This window comes from Panthera leo, chromosome B4 (genome assembly GCF_018350215.1).
Source record: "Panthera leo isolate Ple1 chromosome B4, P.leo_Ple1_pat1.1, whole genome shotgun sequence".
NCBI lineage: Eukaryota > Metazoa > Chordata > Mammalia > Carnivora > Felidae > Panthera > Panthera leo.
Genome location: NC_056685.1, coordinates 123342458 through 123361818, shown reverse-complemented (window position 1 = coordinate 123361818; position 19361 = coordinate 123342458). Strand labels below are relative to the sequence as shown.

Sequence of the window (19361 nt, the reverse complement as noted above, 5' to 3'; positions counted from 1 at the left end):
GTTGGGGCTTTTTCTCTTCCTAACAAAGTAGGGCTTAGAAAATCCTTTCTGCATTTTAGGACTCTGTATTGGTGTCAGAATATATAACTCTCAATAAAGGAGCAAGATGCTGGGCCTTTGCAGAAGGTACATCCCCAAGGCAGTGTGTATCTAGGGATAGCTCATGATTTCTTAGTTGGATTTATAGGGCTAATTCATGTGCTTCTTGTTGTAAGCTTTATCATTTTATTATTATTGCAAGACTGTGCTGGCTGCCTTCTGTAGGACTTGGCTACCACAGTGATGATCCACATTCTTACTTAATTTCTGATCTATTCATTTGCAAAACGGTCTCAGAATTCAGTTCCAATCTGTTGTCTTAGCTCTTCAGCCTTGTAATTGCTGTGCACACACAAATTCGTTGTATGAAAACCAAGCCCTGTGCAATGTAGGCCAGGAATTGATTTATTAAGAAAATCCTGGCTATTGGCAGTGATGAAGAAATGATGTTAAATGCTCTGCCTATTGACATCTTAAGTCTTTTGTAGAAAAAAAAACCTTAAGCATCGTCTTCTTTGCCAAAATGTATTCTCTGCAGGCAGAGTGCTGAACAACCTGGTAAAGTCAGCAAGTGAAAAGTACTTAAAAGAAAATCATATTTTGGAATGTGCTACTGAAATTTCCAGCTTTTTGGACAACAACCCCTGTGACCAGGCTACCATGAAATACACCGAAGGTGTTCTGATGTAAACACGAATTTTTTTCTTGAAAAATTATTGTTTTCTGTACTAGTTTTTATTGTTAAGATTAATATTCTTTTTTTTTAACATTTATTTGTTTTTGAGAGAAAGAATGTAGCCTGAGTGGGGGAGGGGCAGAGAGAGGAGGACAGAGGATCTGAAGCAGGCTCCACGCTGTCAGCACAGAGCCCGATGTGTGGCTTGAACTCACGAACCGTGAGATCATGACCTGAACTGCAATTAAGAGTCGGCCTCTTAACCGACTGAACCACCCAGGTGCCCCAAGATTAAGATTCTTAAGCCACACTTGTTAATCCATTTTCCATCTAACTGGGTGAAGAAATGCCGAATGTTAGCATTTCTATCCTCTGCTTCTGTGGTTCTCAACTAGGGGTGACTTTGCTCCTCGGGGCACCTCTGGTAATGTCTGGAGGCATTTGGAGGGGTTCTTACTGACACCTAGTGGGTAGAGGCCAGGATGATGCTACATATTATACAATACACAAGACAGCCCCACAACATAGTACCTAGCCCAAGTGTCAATAGTGATCGGGTTGAGAATAGTGTCTAGTTTCTTATAAGATATTCACTTATCTCCTTATAAGTCACTGTGAAGGTCTTGAATCTCTATATTAGAAACTGCTCTGCTGTTCTGTTTCTTTCTGTATAAAATTAAAGATGTTTGTAAGAATTACCTTTGATAGTACAATGAAGTAGCCAATAATACCTTACCCAGTAAAGACACACATGCATTTTATTCTCAGATTTGCTGCTGGAGACACGTCTCTTGCAAAAAATGAGACTTCAAGAATGCTTAAATATCAGGAGAAGTTTGTTTGGTGAGAAAAATATCCTAGTTGGAGAAATTATGGAATTTTTAGCAGATTTACTATCTTTTCTACCGGAAGAGAGTGAAAGGTAAATTTATATCAAATGTTCTAAGTAGCGTGTCTTCTCCTCCCCCCTCCCGCCCCCCACCAAAATACCAGTGGCTGGGAGGTCTGGGGTTGACCCACCGAGGGTGCCTCACTTCTTTGACTGCAGCCTTGTTCAGAAACCTGAGAGTTCTGTCCCTGTCTGTCAGGACACTGACTGTAATGTATTTGAAAGGACCTCTTGACCCACGAATTGTGTAGAAGTTTTTGCAGTAGGAAAAATACAAAGGGGTGTGATGTTGTTGTGTTTCCCTGAATCACTCCCAGGCCTTGTGAGGAAGATGTACAGCCGACCCTTAAACCGCACAGGTGTGAACTGTGTGGATCCACTTATATATGGATTTAAAAAAAATAAATACGGTACAGGACTGTAAATGCATTTTTTCTTCCTTATGATTTTCCTCATAACATTTTCTTTTCCCTAGCTTATTTCGTTGTAAGAGTACAGTATATACAATACGTATGATATACAAGTCTGTACTAATTGACTGCTTATGTTATCAGTAACACAGTCAACGGTACACTATTAAAGTTTTGGGGAGTCAAAAGATATGCACATTTTCAGTTGCACAGGGGTTGGTGTCCCTCTCCACCCCCCCCCCCCCCCCCAGCGTGGTTCAAGGGTTAACTGTATTTATATCCTGACTCTGTGCAGGTCTCAGCTCCATTGTCTGTGGGGCCACACCCCATGGGTCTCCTCCTGGAAGACCCAGGCTTTCCCCCTGTGTTTTCCTTCTCCTCTCCTCGCTTGGGAAGTCCCCTTCCTCTCCTGTGACGCTTGGGGCTTTCCTTCTGCTCTCCACACAAGGCAATGTTAAGGCTGTTAGAGAAAAAACTGTTCATAATGATGTAGGGCAGGCCTGGCCCAGGGACCCAGAGCGGGGTGCTGTGAGACCAGCTAAGGGGTCCTTGGCTTCAGGCAGGATGGAAATCAAACGTGAGCCAGCAGGAGGTGAAAGCAGAGTTTACTGAAAAAAAAAAAAAAATATATATATATGTATATATATGTATATATATATATATATAGAGAGAGAGAGAGACAGACAGACAGACAGACAGATAGATGGGGTGTCCAGGAGACTCAGAAAGGAAAAGAGCGCGAGTCTCATTTTTGCTTGGGGTCTGGGAGTTTTTACTGAGGATGGCGGTCTGGCGTACATGTCCCCTCAGGCATCCAGGAACCAGCTAGATCAAAGATGAGGGCCCAGGTGTTAGTTCTTGGAGCCAGGGGTCCTTGGCGTGGAGATGTCTAGTGCTGGTGGTCTGGAGTACCCGTGATGGCTTCTTCTGGTCATTCTCGCCCGGCCCATCCTTAGATGTTATCTATTCCTGAGAAATCATTAATTCCTTGTCCCTGGCAAGGAGGACATATGCTCTTTGCCTTCTGAGGCATGTGTAGAGTGGGTAGGAGTGCAGGTCCTAGCAAGAATAAAAGCCAGAAAAGAAGAAAAAAAACAACTTTTTCTCTCATGGAGTCCCTTTGCTTTTCCTGTCTCAGTAACACTTGTTAAAGAAAGATAAGGTGAACTTTTTTCCAGGTACTGCAGTGAGGTTTTGCAGGGGGAGAGATTGGACACAACCCCCAATACAAAGAGAATTTGTGTGTGGGGGGGATCGGTGGACGGAAAATTGCTGAGAAGAAACATCGGGGGTGAGGAGGATTCAAGCTCAATGGACCTAAGGGGATTCTTTTTTTTTTTTTTAATGTTTTCTTAAATTTTTTTAATGTTTATTTATATTTGAGAGAGAGCACAAGTGGGGGAGGGGCAGAGAGAGAGAGGGGGACAGAGGATCCCAAGCAGGCTGTGCACTGACAGCAATGAGCCCTGTGGGGCTTGAACTCACGAACCGTGAGATCATGACCTGAGCTGAAGTCAGACGCTCAACCGACTGAGCCACCCAGGTGCCCCCGACCTAACAGGATGCTTGCTGAAAGCAGGCCGGCATGATCAGACCTCACCTGGGGTATGACGGGGAATGAGGAACCCGGTTTTGACAGTGATCAGACATCAGGGGGCGGGGAGTCCTCTTTAAACGGACTTATCAGGATTCTTGCTAAAATTGGACGGTGCAGAAATGAACACAGACATCTAAAAGTTAAGGCCTGTTTGAGAAAGAGTGAGAAGGCCGTGAGCGGTGTTTGGTCAAGGAGAGATTCTTTGTCAGTTCCTGTGTTTGGGAGAGGGGTATAGGTGTCATCCTATGGGTGGAATCAGCGTTAGCATCTACCACTTCTCTCACCAGATGGGTGTGAGAGAAAGTTCTTTGTGAGTCCAGACGCTGATACACCCCACCCTTCCTTTGGCTCTGGCTCACACCCTCTCAGAGCCGAGTCAGCCAACCGGAAGGCTGGAGATGCTCTAGGTTATATTACAAAGTTGTGGAGTTTTCGTAGTTTCTGTCCCTCTGCTCTCTGTTCTCCGTCTTACCTCTCCCCAGACAGGCAACCTCTTCCCACTTTTGCTCCCAGGAGGGATGAGAGGTTGCCAATGGGCACTTAGTCTTTCTTGGAGTATTCACCTTCAAAAGCGTAGCCCAAATGAGCACGTAGTTAGGGTTAACTTTACAGGTGCTGTCCCATTCATTTCCTCGTTGGTAAAATGAGAGTGAGGATAGTGTCTTCCTCACAGGGTGACTGTGAGGACGAAGAGATCCCGTCTGTGAAGTGCTTAGCGGAAAGCCTGGCACATTCCAAAAGGGCTCATTAAATGGGGTTCTTAGTATTGTTATTTTGCTCCGCATCAGGTAATTGTTTAGGTGCCGGATACCAGATAAGCCTCCTTTCGTTCCCCTTAAGACCCGCACCTGTGAACAGAGACAGGCCTTTCTTTAGAGAAGCAAACAGCTTGACAGTGAAACCAATGCCTCGCAAAAGAAAAATCTAAACACTAGCATACTGACTGAGTCATCCGTGCTGCCTGGGGCTGCCCCATCACAAGTCCACAGCGGGTGGGGTGTGAATCACAGACGCTTAATATTGCTAGTCCGTTCCACAGGGGGGGCCTCTGCGGCAGACAGCCTGACCATACTCAGATGCCTTTTGCCCAGGTCTCATTAGCAGCGATCAACCTTCTGGAATAACAGGAAGCCTTTTTCCTTGTGGAAGGTTGTCCTTAGGTGACTACATCTTTCTTAGCATTAGTTAAGGCCAGGAGATATTTTGCTGTGCGACTCGCCTCACCTCTCACACATGTGTAGATCCTTTGTCCCGGTGGCCAGGTGCCCTCGAGACAGCGCTCATGCACTACAGAAATGATCCGTGGGATCCTGAGGGCCTTGCAGCATGGGGGTGGGGAGGGCTGGAAAAAGGAGGTTAAATTAAAAGCAACAGGACAGAGAAGAGTGAATAAGCTGTCTTAAGAGGAACAGTAAATGTTCTCAGTAAAATAAATGTCATCTACTCTTTCTTGACTTTGTATCCACTCATCAGCAGCTACCCTTTCATCAGTCACCTTTTCAAGGTCAAGTTTCTTCCTGACTTCCCATTCACTGTCTTTGAACATCTACCTCCATCCAGCTCCATTTTCTCTACTCCAGTGAATGTCATCAGGAACATGTTACATGTGTCCCTTTGTACTTTTTGATCTTGTTGGCCTTCTCATGCTGAGGTAAGGACTGTGCTGATGACTCCCTTCCGGAAACAACTCTCTTCTGGTGCCTGAGATCCCCTCCCTCCTGGATCTCTTCTCTGATGATCCCTTCTCAGTTCTTTTGTGGGTTTCCTCTTTCTCTCACTGACTCTTGTTCAAATGATGGTGCTCCCTTGGGTTCAGTTCATGGACGCTGTGCTTGGACGCTGGTCTCAATTTTAGCCCCCCAACCTCACCTGTGCCTAGAGCTTCAGCCATAAGGTGCTGGCTGCCTGCCGTCATGTTCCTCTTAGACCTATCATCTATTGGGTGTCTCCACTTGAGTATTCCAAAGTATTTGGGCATTTTCGAGTCCACATTCTCAAGACTGAACACGTCCACCCTCTCTTCCTGACAAAACGCGTCTTCTGTTTCACCCAGTGCAGACACCATGGGGTCATCTTGATCGTATTTATGATCAGTCACTATACTAAAGGCTTTGCATGCGTTTTCTTGTCAAATCCTCAAAACAATTCTGTTGAGCTCATTTTGAAGATGAGAAAGCTGAGGTTCAGAAGATTAGGATGCTTGCCCAGCTTTAAGTGGTCGAGCCAGGATTACCACCCAGGCAGTCTGATTGCAGAGCTGTATGCCTAACTAACCGCCATGTTACTACCAGGCCTGTCTAACTTGAGAGCTCAGGTTCTAACCACGTCACTCTACTGGGCGATGCCCCAATGATCCCAGCACCAGGGCCACAACATTCACTGTAATGCCCAGGTTCAGCGGATCTCCTTTTTCGTCTGGGGGTCACTGCATCACCTCAGACCCTCATTCTTCCTTTGGAGTAACTGGCCTCCCTGACTGTAGCCTTACCTGCTGCAGTCTCTCCTCCACATTGTCCATCCAGGGGAATTTTCTACAATGCATGTTAGATCACATCATACTCTTAATGGAGATTTTGCACCACGAAAGCCCCGAACCCTTAGGTTTGCACTTAGTGCCCTTCATGAGTGGCTGGTCCTTTGTTTCACTCTTCAGGCTCTGCTCCTCCCTTGGGAAGTTCTCTGAGACACGGATTAGTTTTACTCATCTTTTTTTTTTTTTAAATTTTTTTTAACGTTTATTCATTTTTGAGACAGAGAGAGACAGAGCATGAACGGGGGAGGGTCAGAGAGAGGGAGACACAGAATCTGAAACAGGCTCCAGGCTCTGAGCTGTCAGCACAGAGCCCGATGCGGGGCTCGAACTCACGGACCGCGAGCTCATGACCTGAGCTGAAGTCGGCCACTTAACCGACTGAGCCACCCAGGCGCCCCAGTTTTACTCATCTTTGAGCCCCAGCCCTGAATGTTTGTTGAATGAATGAATGAATGAATGAATGCAAAACTTTAATTAAATTTCTCTTTTCTAGATGTCAAAGGAAGCAAGCAATTGAATATTATAAACAAGTGATACGAATAAAGGAAAATGCAGGGACTTTCACCAATTCCTCATCGTCAGAAAGCAGCTGAGCATTAGCCTAAGTGACACCTTGTGTAAATTAGGTAATTGCTGACATATTTCTATTAGAAGAGGGTGACTTTTCCCTTTGACCTGCATACTTGGCTTATTTTAAAAATGCCTTCATTTTGAAGCAGGTAACTCCTGTTGACTATGTAAGCGTCTTGTTTACCTTGTCTTATCAGGAAAGCGTCTTAGTCTGTCTGGGCTGCTGTAACAGAATACCACAGACAGGGAGGCCTAGACAACAGATACCTGTTTTTCACAGTTCTGAACGCTGGGAAGTCCAAGATCAGGTGGCAATAGACTCGTGAGAGAGCCTGCTTCCTGGTTCATAGACAGCTGTTTTCTCACTGTGTCCTCACATGGTGGGAGGACGGACACCCCTTTTATGAGGACACCGATCCCATTCATGAGGGGGTTGCCCTCATGACCCACTCACCTCCCAATGGCCTCATCTCTGAATGCCATCCTGTTGGGGGTTAGGAGTTCAGCAAAAGAATTTGGGAGGAGGACACACTCAGTCCATAATGGAAAGAAGTCCTTCCATCTTCTAGAAGTCTTTCCATCCGTCTCTCAATCTCTTGTGGGTGGGACGCCGTGCCCGGCTAGACCCTGTCTTGTCAGCGTGGCTTCCCTTCCTGCCCATTCTGTTGTAAGACACTGTTTGTATAGGAATAGCCTCTTCATACTTATTCCTGTGACCCTGGAGTAACACGTGACTGAAAATCACAAATGGCTTTTCACATGGGCCTACCTTTGATTGAATGTTTTTTAACTTTTTTACCTTTATTTATTTATTTTTAGAGAGAGAGCACGCACTCATGTGTGCACATGAGTGGAGGAGGGGCAGAGAGAGAGAGAGAGAGAGAGAGAGAGAGAGAATCCCAAGCAGGCTCCATACTATCACCACAGAGCCTGATGTGGGTCTCAAACTCCTGAACTGTGAGATCATGACCTGAGCCAAAATTAAGAGTCAGATGCTTAACCAACTGAGCCACCCAAGAGCCCCATTAAGGGCATTTTAAATGTTAATTACTTGTGTTATTATCATTCATTCATTCATTCATTCATTCAACAAGTATTTGCTGCACCTTAAAGCAGTAAGAACATTTTATTTAGGACTGTTGCAATAGGGGAAAGAGGCCTCAGTACAAAAGTACACTCAATTCTGAATACAGCATGGGCAAGTGAGAATTTATAGCCAAGGAGTAGGGAGGGAGTCAATGGATAGAAAATTCACCGAGAGGAAACGTCCGATGTAAGGAATTCGGGCTCAATGAACCTAACAGGGTTCTTGCTGAAGGCAGGCCTCACCTGGGCTGTGATGGGGACTGAGGAACCTGATGTCCAGGGTGATCAGACACTGAGGATGGCTAAACTGACTTAGGAGGATTCTTGCTAAAACAGGACAACGCAGAGATGAACACAGAAGCCCAAAGTGAGGCCTGGTTGAAAAAGAGCTGAGAAGAGCCTGAACTGAGTTTGATCAATCGGAGAATCTGAGGTGACAGTCTGTGGGGCAATAAATTCTACATTTTGTTTCCTCTTCTGGTCATGGTTTTGTGAGACACTTATTCAAAAATGAAGTGTTTCTGTGTAATATATCCTGTACAGCTTGTCTCCTCTCAATTTCAATCCAGTTTCAAGACAAATCTTAACCTGATAAAACTGTTAATTCTGGAGATTTTAGTAGGAATCCTGACTATGAAAAGAGGATTTTTGTGATTTATATTCCAGGCTACCTCTGACACAGAACCGTATTACTGTTCTCCTTCTCTGATAAGTGTTTTTATTTATGTATTTATGAGAGAGCTCGTATGTGCACAAGTGGGGCAGGGGCAGAGGGGGTGGAGAGAGAGAATCCCAAGCAGGCTCCATGCTGTCAGTGCAGAGCCCAAGGCGGGGCTCTATGCCATGAACCGTGAGATCAAGACCTGAGCCGAGAGCAAGACCTGAGCCGAGATCAAGAGTCGGATGCTCAACAGACTGAGCCACCCAGGTGCTCCTCTGATAAGTGTTTTAAATCCGCCTATTGAGAAATAATTTCAGTGGGAGTGTGGCTTTTCATATCCCATAATATCAAGCTGAATGTTCTGTACTGAATTGTTTATTTTGGAAGAAGTATGATAGATGAAGTTCACATTATTTCCCTCTCCCTGGGATTCTTTTAAAAAAGAAATGCCAACCATCTCTGTCAAATTTAGAAGGAAGAAGTTAAACAAAAGCTCTAGTGGGTGACTTTTCATACGGTGAATCAGTCCTCTCTCCTCAGAGGAGTTTTCAATGCTCAGCTCAGCTGTGGTCCTCTATAGCACTAGGTCTCTTAATCCAAAAGATCAGGTAAGTGACATAGACAAACTGCCTTTCAATTTTATTTTATTCTTTGCTTGAGAGAGAGAGAGAGCGCGCATATGTGGGGGTGGAAGAAAGAGAGACAGAGAGAATGCTCAGCATGGAGCCTGACTTGGGGCTCAATCTCATGACCCTGGGATCATGACCTGAGCTGAAATCGAGTCGGATGCTCAACTGACTGAGCCACTCAGGCATCCTATGCATTTCAATTTTAACTTCGACATATAAATAGTTATTTCCTCAAACTCTTAAATTTAGAATCAAGACTTTTTTTTTTTTTTTTTTTAGAGTGGGTCCTCTGATTAGAATTAGCCATCACCTTTCTCAAAATGTATCACCCACAATTTCCAGTTTTAGTTTCTGTAGGGTGAGAACTTGGACAATTGTCGTGGTTTGTGTAAGATCCTTCTAGGTTGCTATCTCTTTCTTCCCTCCACCCTTTATGGCTGTCTTGCCCTGGAATTTGAAAGAATTCCAAAGCGTTCAGCCTGTTTTTCATAGAAAACAATTCTCACTTCATTTTTTAAAGTAGACACCATACCCAGTGTGGAGCTGAATTCAGGGCTTAAACTCACGACACTGAGATCAAGACCCGAGCTGAGATCCAAGAGTCAGATGCTTAGCCACTTGAGCCACCCAGGCACCCCACCAAAAATGTATTTTAGATCTAATACTCTTGTGGCTGATAGAGGATGGGGCTGGTAAGAGAGGACTGGAGAGTCTCCTGTGTTAACTGAGACCAGGACAGTAGAAATAGAGAGAAAGGGTTGTATTTGAGATTTCAGAGGTAAATCCAACTGTTTTCAGTGCTTGATTGGATGTGGGAGGTGAGGGAAGGGAACAAAGGTATCCCCCAGTTTATGGCCATACCAGAGGTGATTGGATCTGCGTGGATGAGGTTGTTGCCGTTCTAAGACAGGAAGCATAGGTTGAGAGTTGGGGTGGGATCCATGGTGAGCGAATTTAGGGCATGTTGAGTTTGAATCTCTTATGTGAGTGGGGACATTCAGTAGGCAGTAGAGTATATGACTCTGGTGCTTAGGAGCTAGAAGACTGAGCTGGAGAAAAATATTTTGGAGTCCTTAGCAGATGCTTGGTGGGTCAACCTGGTAGAATGGCTGAAAGAGCCAAGAAGAATATAAGACAAAAAGATGGCAAGAGATAGAAGTTGGAAGAATGCCAGTATTTAAGGGGTGGGCAGAGGGAAGAGTTGTAGTGAAAGATGAGGAATGGCTCTAGAAGGAGGCTGAGAATCGGTAAAGTCATGGAAGCTGAGAAAGGACAGGGCTGACAACTGACCACCAGCTTGAGAGCAGACCCTTGCGCCACAGAGGTCGCAGGGAACCTTCAGTTTTGGTGGAGTGGTAGGGGCAAAAGCCTGTGTAAGGGAGAACAATGAATTTGGTCCCTCTACTCAAAAGTGGGGTCTGCACAGGCCCCTGAATCGGTGGAATGAACTCATGCAGTACTGAGGCAGAGGACAGAGGTTGCTGCTTGTCATGTGCAGCCGGGTCCCTGTAAGCGGACCTGCCAGTGGTCTCAGTGGAGAGGGGTGGAACCCCTCCATCCTCCTCCCCGCCCGCATACCCTCTTTTATTGTTTCCTTTCAGGGCAGAAATGGAAAGCCCATAGAGACATACAGTTGCAACGTTTCACTTTGAGACAATGATAGCTTTCTCCCTCCCTAATATGTTTGTAGACACACATTTATTGAAAGAATGAGGAAACAAGCTTAGTGTCTCAAACTGAAGGACTTTTGAGGAAGAAACTTGGACATGCATACTTAGCAAACAAAAAAACTTTCAACAAAGAACCTCTAGGCAATGCATAATCCTCCTTCCTCATTCACATTTGCAGGACACCTTCCGGGTAGAGAACATAGAAGGGGATTGTCTCTACTTAGCCCATTCATTCCCACACAGGTGCACGGGTGGTGGTGGGGGGGCTCCCTGTTGGGCAGTGTCCATAGAGTTGATTCGATTTCCTGAGGACCTCCACCAACACCTGAGATCTTCCTTGTTAGCTGGTGGCAACCACCTGCATTGCAACTATGGACTGGGGAGAAAGTAAACACAGGGCTGGCATTGGAAAATCCCACGTGTTAGGTGACAGCAAATATTAGAGGAAGCAAGAGGCTTAAATTGTAGTAGAATACAGACTAGAAAAGGTTGTACTTTAGAAGAATACTTAAAAGGGCAGAGGATTGTCTTTGGATAAAAGATCTTGCTTTCTTTTTCTAGAGGAAATAGTAAAGTTACCGCTTTATTTTTTATTTTATTCTTTTAGTAATGTTTATTTATTTATTTGGACAGAGAGAGAGACTGAGAGTGAGTGAGTGAGGGAGGGACAGAGAGAGAGGGAGAGAGAATCCCAAACAGGCCCCACAGCACAGAGCCTGATTCGGGGCTTGATCTTACGACCCATGAGATCATGACCTGAGCCGAAATCAAGAGTTGGACACTCAACCGACTGAGCCACCCAGGCGTCCCCCACTTTATTTTTAATATAAGCAGTAAAAAAGTTGGCAGCGGGGGATGAGGAGAACTTACCATTTAAAATCTGAGAATAAGGGCGCCTGGGTGGCTCAGTCAGTCGAGCGTCCGACTCTGGCTCAGGTCGTGATTTCATGGTTGATGAGTTCGAGCCCTGTATAGGGCTTTGTGCTGACAGCTCAGAGCCTGGAGCCTGCATTGGATTCTATGTGTGTGTGTCTCTCTCTGCCCCTCCCCCACTTGTGCTGTCTGTCTCAAAAAGAAAATCAACATTAAAAAAATTTTTAAATCTGAGGACAGATTTTCAACGTAGTTGGTAGGCCTGTCCCCCACTTTTCTTACCTCTGATTCATATTCTGTCCCTAAGTGCAAAATGAAAAGATAGCTGATGGTTCCTCCCTATCTATATTTTTATGGAAAATCTCCTAAGGATCCATTGCAACAGGGAGAACGGTGTTGTCTTTACCTACCTCTAGAAGTTATAGTGCCTGGATCCCCAGGGACCTGGCTTTGAATCTCAGTTCTGCTGGTTTCTGGACAGAACCTCTCTGAGTCTCGATTTTCTTACTGGCCAAAAAGTGATAGTAATAATGTCCATAGGGTTATTTTGAAGATTTAATGAGATGATGTAGGCAGAAAGACCAACAGAATGCCCAATTAATGTTAGATTCCCTCTCCATCGAGAATGAAGAGTTCACGTAAGAAGAGGTTCGGTGACTTCCGTCTAATTGAAACAAACCCATCCTGGTCTGTCTTCTTCCCTGGGCTGGGAGGACTGACCAGTCTAGGTCGTGCTGCCCAGCCAGTACTGGTCCCAAGGGAGGATGGGATGGCCTGGGGCTGGGCCTGAGGCAAGGCTGTCCTTTCCTGAAAGCTACAACACTTGTTGCCAGAAAGAGAGGACTGGATTGTGTCTGAGGTCAGAGCTATAGATACAGGTGCAGAATGGATCCTGAGGGTACAGGGGCCTGAGGAGCCAAGATGTGTGGCCAGGAGGGAGTCTGAGGAGCAGGAGCCGGAAACTGTGTGTGTTGGGGCAGTGGTAGCTGGTCTGTGTGGCAAGTCGGAGCCTATTAAAGGGCTTTGGGCAGAATAAACATTCTGTGCGGCCTGGTTACTGGCATCCAGAAGATCTCGGGGAATGAGTTCTTGCTCAGCTGCCGCGTGAGACATTCTGGCTCTCTTCTTCTCTTTACCTTGTAAGGTTAGTTAAGACCAAGGCAACGTGGCCATCCAGAGCAGGGTCACTTGTGAAAGTGCCTTCTGCTCTGCTAGACATAACATCACAGGGAGTTATGAAAATAATTTGAAAAGAAGAAAAATAGCCACAGATTGCTAAGCAGAGCCAATAGCTACAGCTCCCTACGAGACTCTGAGACCTGGGTTATGACTCATGAGGCAGAGCTACAGAGAAGAGAACATTTCTGCAAATAGAAGCCACGGCTGGTCCTCCGAAGAAGGACAATCCAGGATGAGGGAAGCGGCAGCGTAGTGTAGCAGTCAGTGGAGGACACGGGCTTGGGGATGAAGCAGACCTTGGACTGTTCTACCATGAACGGGAGCTAGTTACTTCTTCCAGTCTTCTCCTCTTTAAAAGACAATAGACATGCACTAAAAGTTCTCTGGAAGGACGCGGGTTAGGAGAAGACTGCACAGATGAGGACCGAGATGGGAGAGACGCTTTTTACTTCATAGCTTTATACATTTTCATTGAACCATGTGGATGTGTGTCCTAGTAAAAGGCTAAATGAGAAAACAATAGACAAATGATGATCATTTATACCTTTTGGGATTACACAGCCCTGATGGATGGCAATCGCATAATTTACCATTGTTGTTATTATTATTATTAATATGGGGCCTGTGGTTTTTACCCTTAAGATCTTGGCAGTCTCTTTGTCACACACCCAAATCGATGCCCGGTATGCACTGGCCTTACATTATGTTTATAACTAGTGGTAGAAATTCAGCTCCTTAAAATGGGTCTTGTAAATGGGTAAAATGAGTAAATGAATTAAATGGGTAAAATGAGTAGATGAATAAATGAATAAATTTGCCACTTGCAGTTTAGACTGTTAATATATATATATATATATATATATATATATATATGTATATGTTATATATATACGTATATATATATATAAACACATTTTAGAGAGTTATATTACATTATTGACAGTGGCACCTGGCATTATATAATGAACACCTATAGACCCTTTGCCTATATTCACCAATTGTTAACGTTTTTGGCCACATTTGCATTCTTTTTCTCTTTCATACATGCATGTCCATCCATATTTTTTTTCCAAACTATTTGAATGTCAGTTGCTGATATGACACTTCTGTTTGTAAATACTTCAGCATGTGTCTTCAAAGTACAAGGACGTTCCCCTAAATAACCACGATACACTTATCAAATCTGGGAAATTTGACCATTACATAAGGCTGTTATCTAATGTGCAGTTTATATTCAAGTGTCCCCACGTGTTCTAGGAAATATCCTTTTTTTAAACGTTTATTTTTATTTATTTTGAGAGAGTGTGTGTGTGCATGCATGAGAGGGAGGGGCAGAGAGAGAGAGAGAGGGAGAGAGAGAGAATCCCAAGCAGGCTCCATGGTCAGCACAGAGCCTGACACTCAATCCCATGACCTTGAGACCATGACCTGAGCCAAAATCAATTTGTATCTGATTGTTTCCTTATATTTAGACTTGGATTAAATGTTTTTGTCAGGAATACTATAATAGATGATGTTCTAATGCCATCTTTTTTTTTTAAGTTTATTTATTTATTTTGAGAGAGAAAGAAAACATGAGCAGGGAAGGGGGAGAGAGAGAGAGAGAGAGAGAGAGAATCACAAGCAGGCTTTGCACTGTCAGCTCAGATCCTGACATGGGGCTCGAACTCACGAACTGTGAGACCATGACCTGAGTTGAAGTTAAAAGTAGGCTGCTCAAACGACTGAGCCACCCTTTTCTTAAAAATAATGGAACGGTTCATGTAATCTTCTCTGTATCATTCCCATTTTAGTATATGTACTGCTGAAACAAGCACCCAGTGCCATCTTTTATAATTTTTTTTATCCTTCTCTTTTAAGTATGTGAAACCAGGAGTAATTTTTAAAAATGCTAATATTCTTATTTTCAAATATCCAGCAGGTCAGTTATTCATAAATGACTCCGGTCATCACGTCATGACTGAAGCAGTGGGCTATTTGTACAGATCACTTGACTTAAGGGCGACCTACCTGGGATCTTCTCATTCATCAACCCATGGAATCCTGCAGTGAGTTTCTGTTCTGGGTCTCAAAAAGAAAACTGCTTCTGGCTATTCACGTGATACATGTGGCCTCTTGACGATTTCTGATCTTTTGCAGACTTCTGAGGGAAATTGAGCGGGTCAGGAGTAGAAGATGTTGGCCTCAAGGCATGAGTCAGCAATATTTCGAGGGTTCTAGGAATGGCACCTCATTACGGGAGTACTTGCTTAAATTAGACTACCACAGTGCTCAGAGTTCTAATACAGTGAGCTCTGCGGTATGCACGAATGCACATAACCTACAGAGAGTTAAAAGCATGGACTTGGCACCTCATATAATTTCAGAGAAATCAAAATGCGCTTCTGGAAAAGGGAAAAAAGTCTTGAGACCCATCGTTTCCATTTCTGTTGAGGAGAAGACCCGACAGAAGACACAGGATAATGTGGAGCCATGGAATGGCCCAGAAAAAGGAGGTTCAATGAAAAAGAAAGATTATTCCTCTAAGGTTTTGTCTTTGGGTAAAATGGATGGTGTAGTAAAGCTTTCACGGCAAAAGGTTTTCTCAGCTAAAGGTGAGGGTGGAAAAGGCCAAATCACCACAATTGACCGGCATCCCTTGGCAGGAGGGTCTCTTAGCACAAATAATCCCTGGGAATCCATATCTGAGTTCATATCAGAAAAGTGGCTTTTTCATAGCCCAGAATACAGTTCGGTTCCCCAGAAGAGTTTTTTGCAGAGAAGATCTCAGTTTGAAACCAAATTGTTGAAGACCTCAAATGATACTAATAAAGTATAAAAATGATCATGGGTGTATTTGTGTTTGAAATTTCTTAATACTTGCCTTTATTTAGAACTCTTTGATGAGATATTTTCTTTCATAACTTTTAGAAGTGATGATAATCAAAGTCTAGGTCTTGATTTTTTAGTTCTTTAAAATATGTAACAGGGGGTACCTGGGTGGCTCAGTCGGTTAAGCGTCCGACTTCGGCTCAGGTCATGATCTCACGGTCCGTGGGTTAGAGCCCCGCGTCGGGCTCTGTGCTGACAGCTCAGAGCCTGGAGCCTGTTTCAGATTCTGTGTCTCCTTCTCTCTGTGACCCTCCCCCGTTCATGCTCTGTCTCTCTCTGTCTCAAAAATAAACGTTAAAAAAAAATTAAAAAAAATATTCTAAAATATGTAACAGATTGTAGCTAAAAACAATTTTGAAGTGATTCATATTTACATGGTAGGTAGAAGAATGTTGATCTCACAGGGTTCCATATCTAAAAATATGCTGAAGCAGTACTATTAAAGTTCTAATTGTGTTACTTTTACATTGATATAGTTTATTTTGAATTTATGAATTGATTTTCCTTGTAAACAAAATTTATAATTGCTATCACCAAAACTTTTTTTAATGAAACATGAATAAGAAAAGATAAATTGGAATAAATTGAAATCATAAAGTAACTTTAATGTACCAGAGTTCATGGATTTATTTAATTTTTTTTAAGTTTATTAATTTTTGAAGGAGAGAGAGATACAGCGTGAGCAGGGGAGGGGCAGAGAGAGAGAGGGAGACACAGAATCGGAAGCAGGCTCCAGGCTCTGGGATGTCAGCACAGAGCCTAATGCGGGGTTTGAACTCACAAACTGTGAGATCATGACCTGAGCCGAAGTCAGACACCCAACTGACCAAGCCACCCAGGTTCCCCCAGAGTCCATGGATTTAATATCATATCTATATTATTCTTTTTTTAAAAAAATGTTTATTTATTTATTTTGAGATAGAGCTTGAGCAGGGGAAGGACAGAGAGAGAGAGAGAGAGAGAGAGAGAGAGAGAGAGGGAGAGAATCCCACACAGGCTCTGTGCTGTCAGCACAGAGCCCAACACAAGGCTGGATCTCATGAACTGTGAGATCATGACCTGAGCCAAAACCAAGAGTCAGAGGCTTAACTGACTGAGCCACCCAGGTGCCCATATCCTATCTACTTGAAACATTTTAATTGCCTCTCATCAGTGATTTGTTACCCATTAACTGTTAAGGATTACTTATCGGCTATTTCATCACCTAACTAAATTCTACAGAGTATACTAGGAAGCCAGATGGAAGAATGGGCTCAGCAGTGGGACCTCAGGAAAATTATTCCATTTCTCTTGACCTCAGTTTCATTATTTATAAAATGGGAGAAATCACAGCTCCTGTTTTTCAGGATTACTGAGGGGATTGCATGAGAATGCACATAGCAAGCCTTTAATAAATAGTAGTTGTTATCTGTAAAGCTCTAACTCAGAGGCCATCTTTTTCCAAGAAGCATTTTTCGACCCCTTCAGCCGACAAGGTAAGCATAGGTGAATGCTTGGGTTATTTGTCTTAAATCGTGACTTATTTCACACATGGCAGTGTGCCAGCCTTGAGTTATTCCCTGTACTCCAACTAACACCCTGCTCAACAGTAACCACAGTAATCGAGAGCTTGGGGAGTCCTCTGAGTTCAGCGATCCTCAGCGGGGTTCTGGGTGGGCCTTTTCTGCAGCAGCCAAGTCTGATTCAGTCACACAGAAATGTCGCATCGTGGGGCTTACTGTTTGTCTTTGGTGGACCACAATGCATAGAACAGGTGCAGCCTAGCAGATGTGAGGGAAGACAGGTGCACCTGTGAACGTAGGCAGGCGCAGGAGCAGTGTGGCGGTATTCTGAGGGCCTCCCTCTCGAGGCAGGAATTTCTGGAGGGGCACTGGCCTTCTAGGCTGTGCAGTAGGCGGGGGCGGGGGAAGAGGATGACTTTCAAACAGATCAGCCCACATGTGGGGCCTTGGCCCAGTTGCCCCTCTTGGGCGGCGCTGTAAAGATCCAATCTTGGGGACCGAGGGACCTTCCAGACCCGCCCCCGCAGTCCAGCAGAGAGCCAGAATTCAGACGCTGTTAATGCTGAGAGGGGTCACGTCCTGAATCCTGGGCTAGAGGCACTTTGTCCATGCAGTCAGAGTTGGGGGGACGGCCTCAGTCGGCGAGCGAGGAGGAAACAGGTAGGATCTCGGAGCGACCACAGCAGGCACGGCGCCAGGGCCAGGCCGCCCACGCCCCACCTCGCCCCGCCCCTTGCCCGGCAGGACCAGGCCCCGCCCAAGGCCCCACCCCTTCCCCGTCCCTTCCCCGCCCCCTGTCAGACAGGCCCAGACCCCGCCCCCGCCCCGCCCCGCCTCCTGCCCGACAGGGCCAGACCACGCCTCAGACACGCCCCTTCCCCGCCCCCTGCCGGAGAGGACCAGCCCTCCCGCCCCCGCCCAGGCCCCGCCCCCGCGGCGGCCACAGGGGCGGGCCGCGCCGCCGCCACGTGCTCCGACGCAGGGAGCCGCCCGCCGGCAGGCTGAGCGCGGGTAGAGCTCCGGTATCTGGGCGCCGCTAGCAGCAGGGCAGCGGGAAGCATGGCCACGGCGGCGGCGGCTGTGGCCCGTCGGGCCGGGGCGAGGGCGGCGGCGGCTCTGCTGAGCGCCTGCGGGACCGCGGCCCGGGGGTGGCGGCGCGCGGGCCCCGCACGGCCCTTGTGCACAGCACCTGGAACGGCCCCGGACATGAAAGGCTACCTGTGGGAGCGCTACCGGGAGGCAAAGAGGAGCACGGAAGGTGAGTGCGGCGGTTCCCGCAGAACCTCCAGTGCCTAGGGGCCCGTCTCAGGCGGTCAGCGGGTGAGCGGGCACCCTCGCACCCGCGCGGGTCCCGCTGCTGACCTCCAGGGCCCTCCAGTCGTGACCCTCGGTCTCCCCCAGTCCCAACTGCGGCGACATCTCCCCCGCAGTGCGATTCCGGGAAACGCGGAAAAATGCACCTCCAGAAACTTTACAATTTTCCTTTCTCCTGTCGGGAAAGCAGTTTTATAAATTCTGGCGATTCGTAGCCAGAAATCTACATCGGAAGCGCTTTGGGCTCCACGGACATCGCTTAGGAGGCAGTCACCCCCAGGCACTGTTAGGTATTGTTAATAACGGAGAGTAATAATAGTAGCAGCCGGAGTCCGGCAGGCGGCGAGTGCCTCTGGAGCTGAGCTGCTGGGCTGCTGTCGGTGGCCAGAAGCGATTTTCCTTTTTTTTTTTTTTTTTTTTGCCGTGTTTGAAATAGGAGGGGTCCAAGTTGAGAGTGTTCTGGGTTATCTACCAACCTTAGTGAGGAGGGATTCCAGGGAGTGACTCCTTTGTTGGCAGGTGAACACAAAATCGGCTTGGTGAGGGAAATGGGCAGAGGCGGTGGGAGGCCCGAGGAAGTCCTAGTGCCAGGCACATAGATAGTCCTCCTGAATCCTTCCCATACCTCGGAGGGACGATGCCACATCCCCAACCTGTAGATGGGAAAAGTCAGACTCCAGTCTAAGGAACCTGGCCAAGGTCACACCTTGACCTGGGGTCTGTCTCAGCCCCTGACCCTCTGTCCCTTTTCCTGTGCTCCGCTACTTTTCTGTAGCAGCTGACCATTTGGGGCCTGGTATTAAAGGCCAGTGTTAAGCCATTGGTGCTGCTACTTTCAAGGAAGATTTAGAATTGAGATGTT

At 45.9% G+C, this 19361-nt stretch overlaps 2 protein-coding genes across 2 annotated transcripts in view; both read left to right on the top strand.

Annotated features, from left to right (window-relative positions):
• The window catches only part of LOC122225013 (putative tetratricopeptide repeat protein 41), an 81745-nt gene extending 66109 nt beyond the window's left edge, over nucleotides 1–15636 (top strand). Inside the window, 7 exon segments of the mRNA XM_042947557.1 lie at nucleotides 578–725; nucleotides 1484–1511; nucleotides 1513–1637; nucleotides 6638–6714; nucleotides 6717–6770; nucleotides 14731–14860; nucleotides 14952–15636. Coding sequence (XP_042803491.1) covers nucleotides 578–725; nucleotides 1484–1511; nucleotides 1513–1637; nucleotides 6638–6714; nucleotides 6717–6770; nucleotides 14731–14860; nucleotides 14952–15630 — 1241 coding nt within the window. The 3' untranslated portion in view covers nucleotides 15631–15636.
• Nucleotides 15637–18244: 2608 nt separating this feature from the next.
• Nucleotides 18245–19361, top strand: part of NT5DC3 (5'-nucleotidase domain containing 3) — a 60602-nt gene continuing 59485 nt past the window's right edge. Inside the window, exon 1 of the mRNA XM_042947555.1 lies at nucleotides 18245–18443. Within this exon, the coding sequence (XP_042803489.1) occupies nucleotides 18245–18443 (199 nt within the window). The remainder of the gene's footprint in view (nucleotides 18444–19361) is intronic.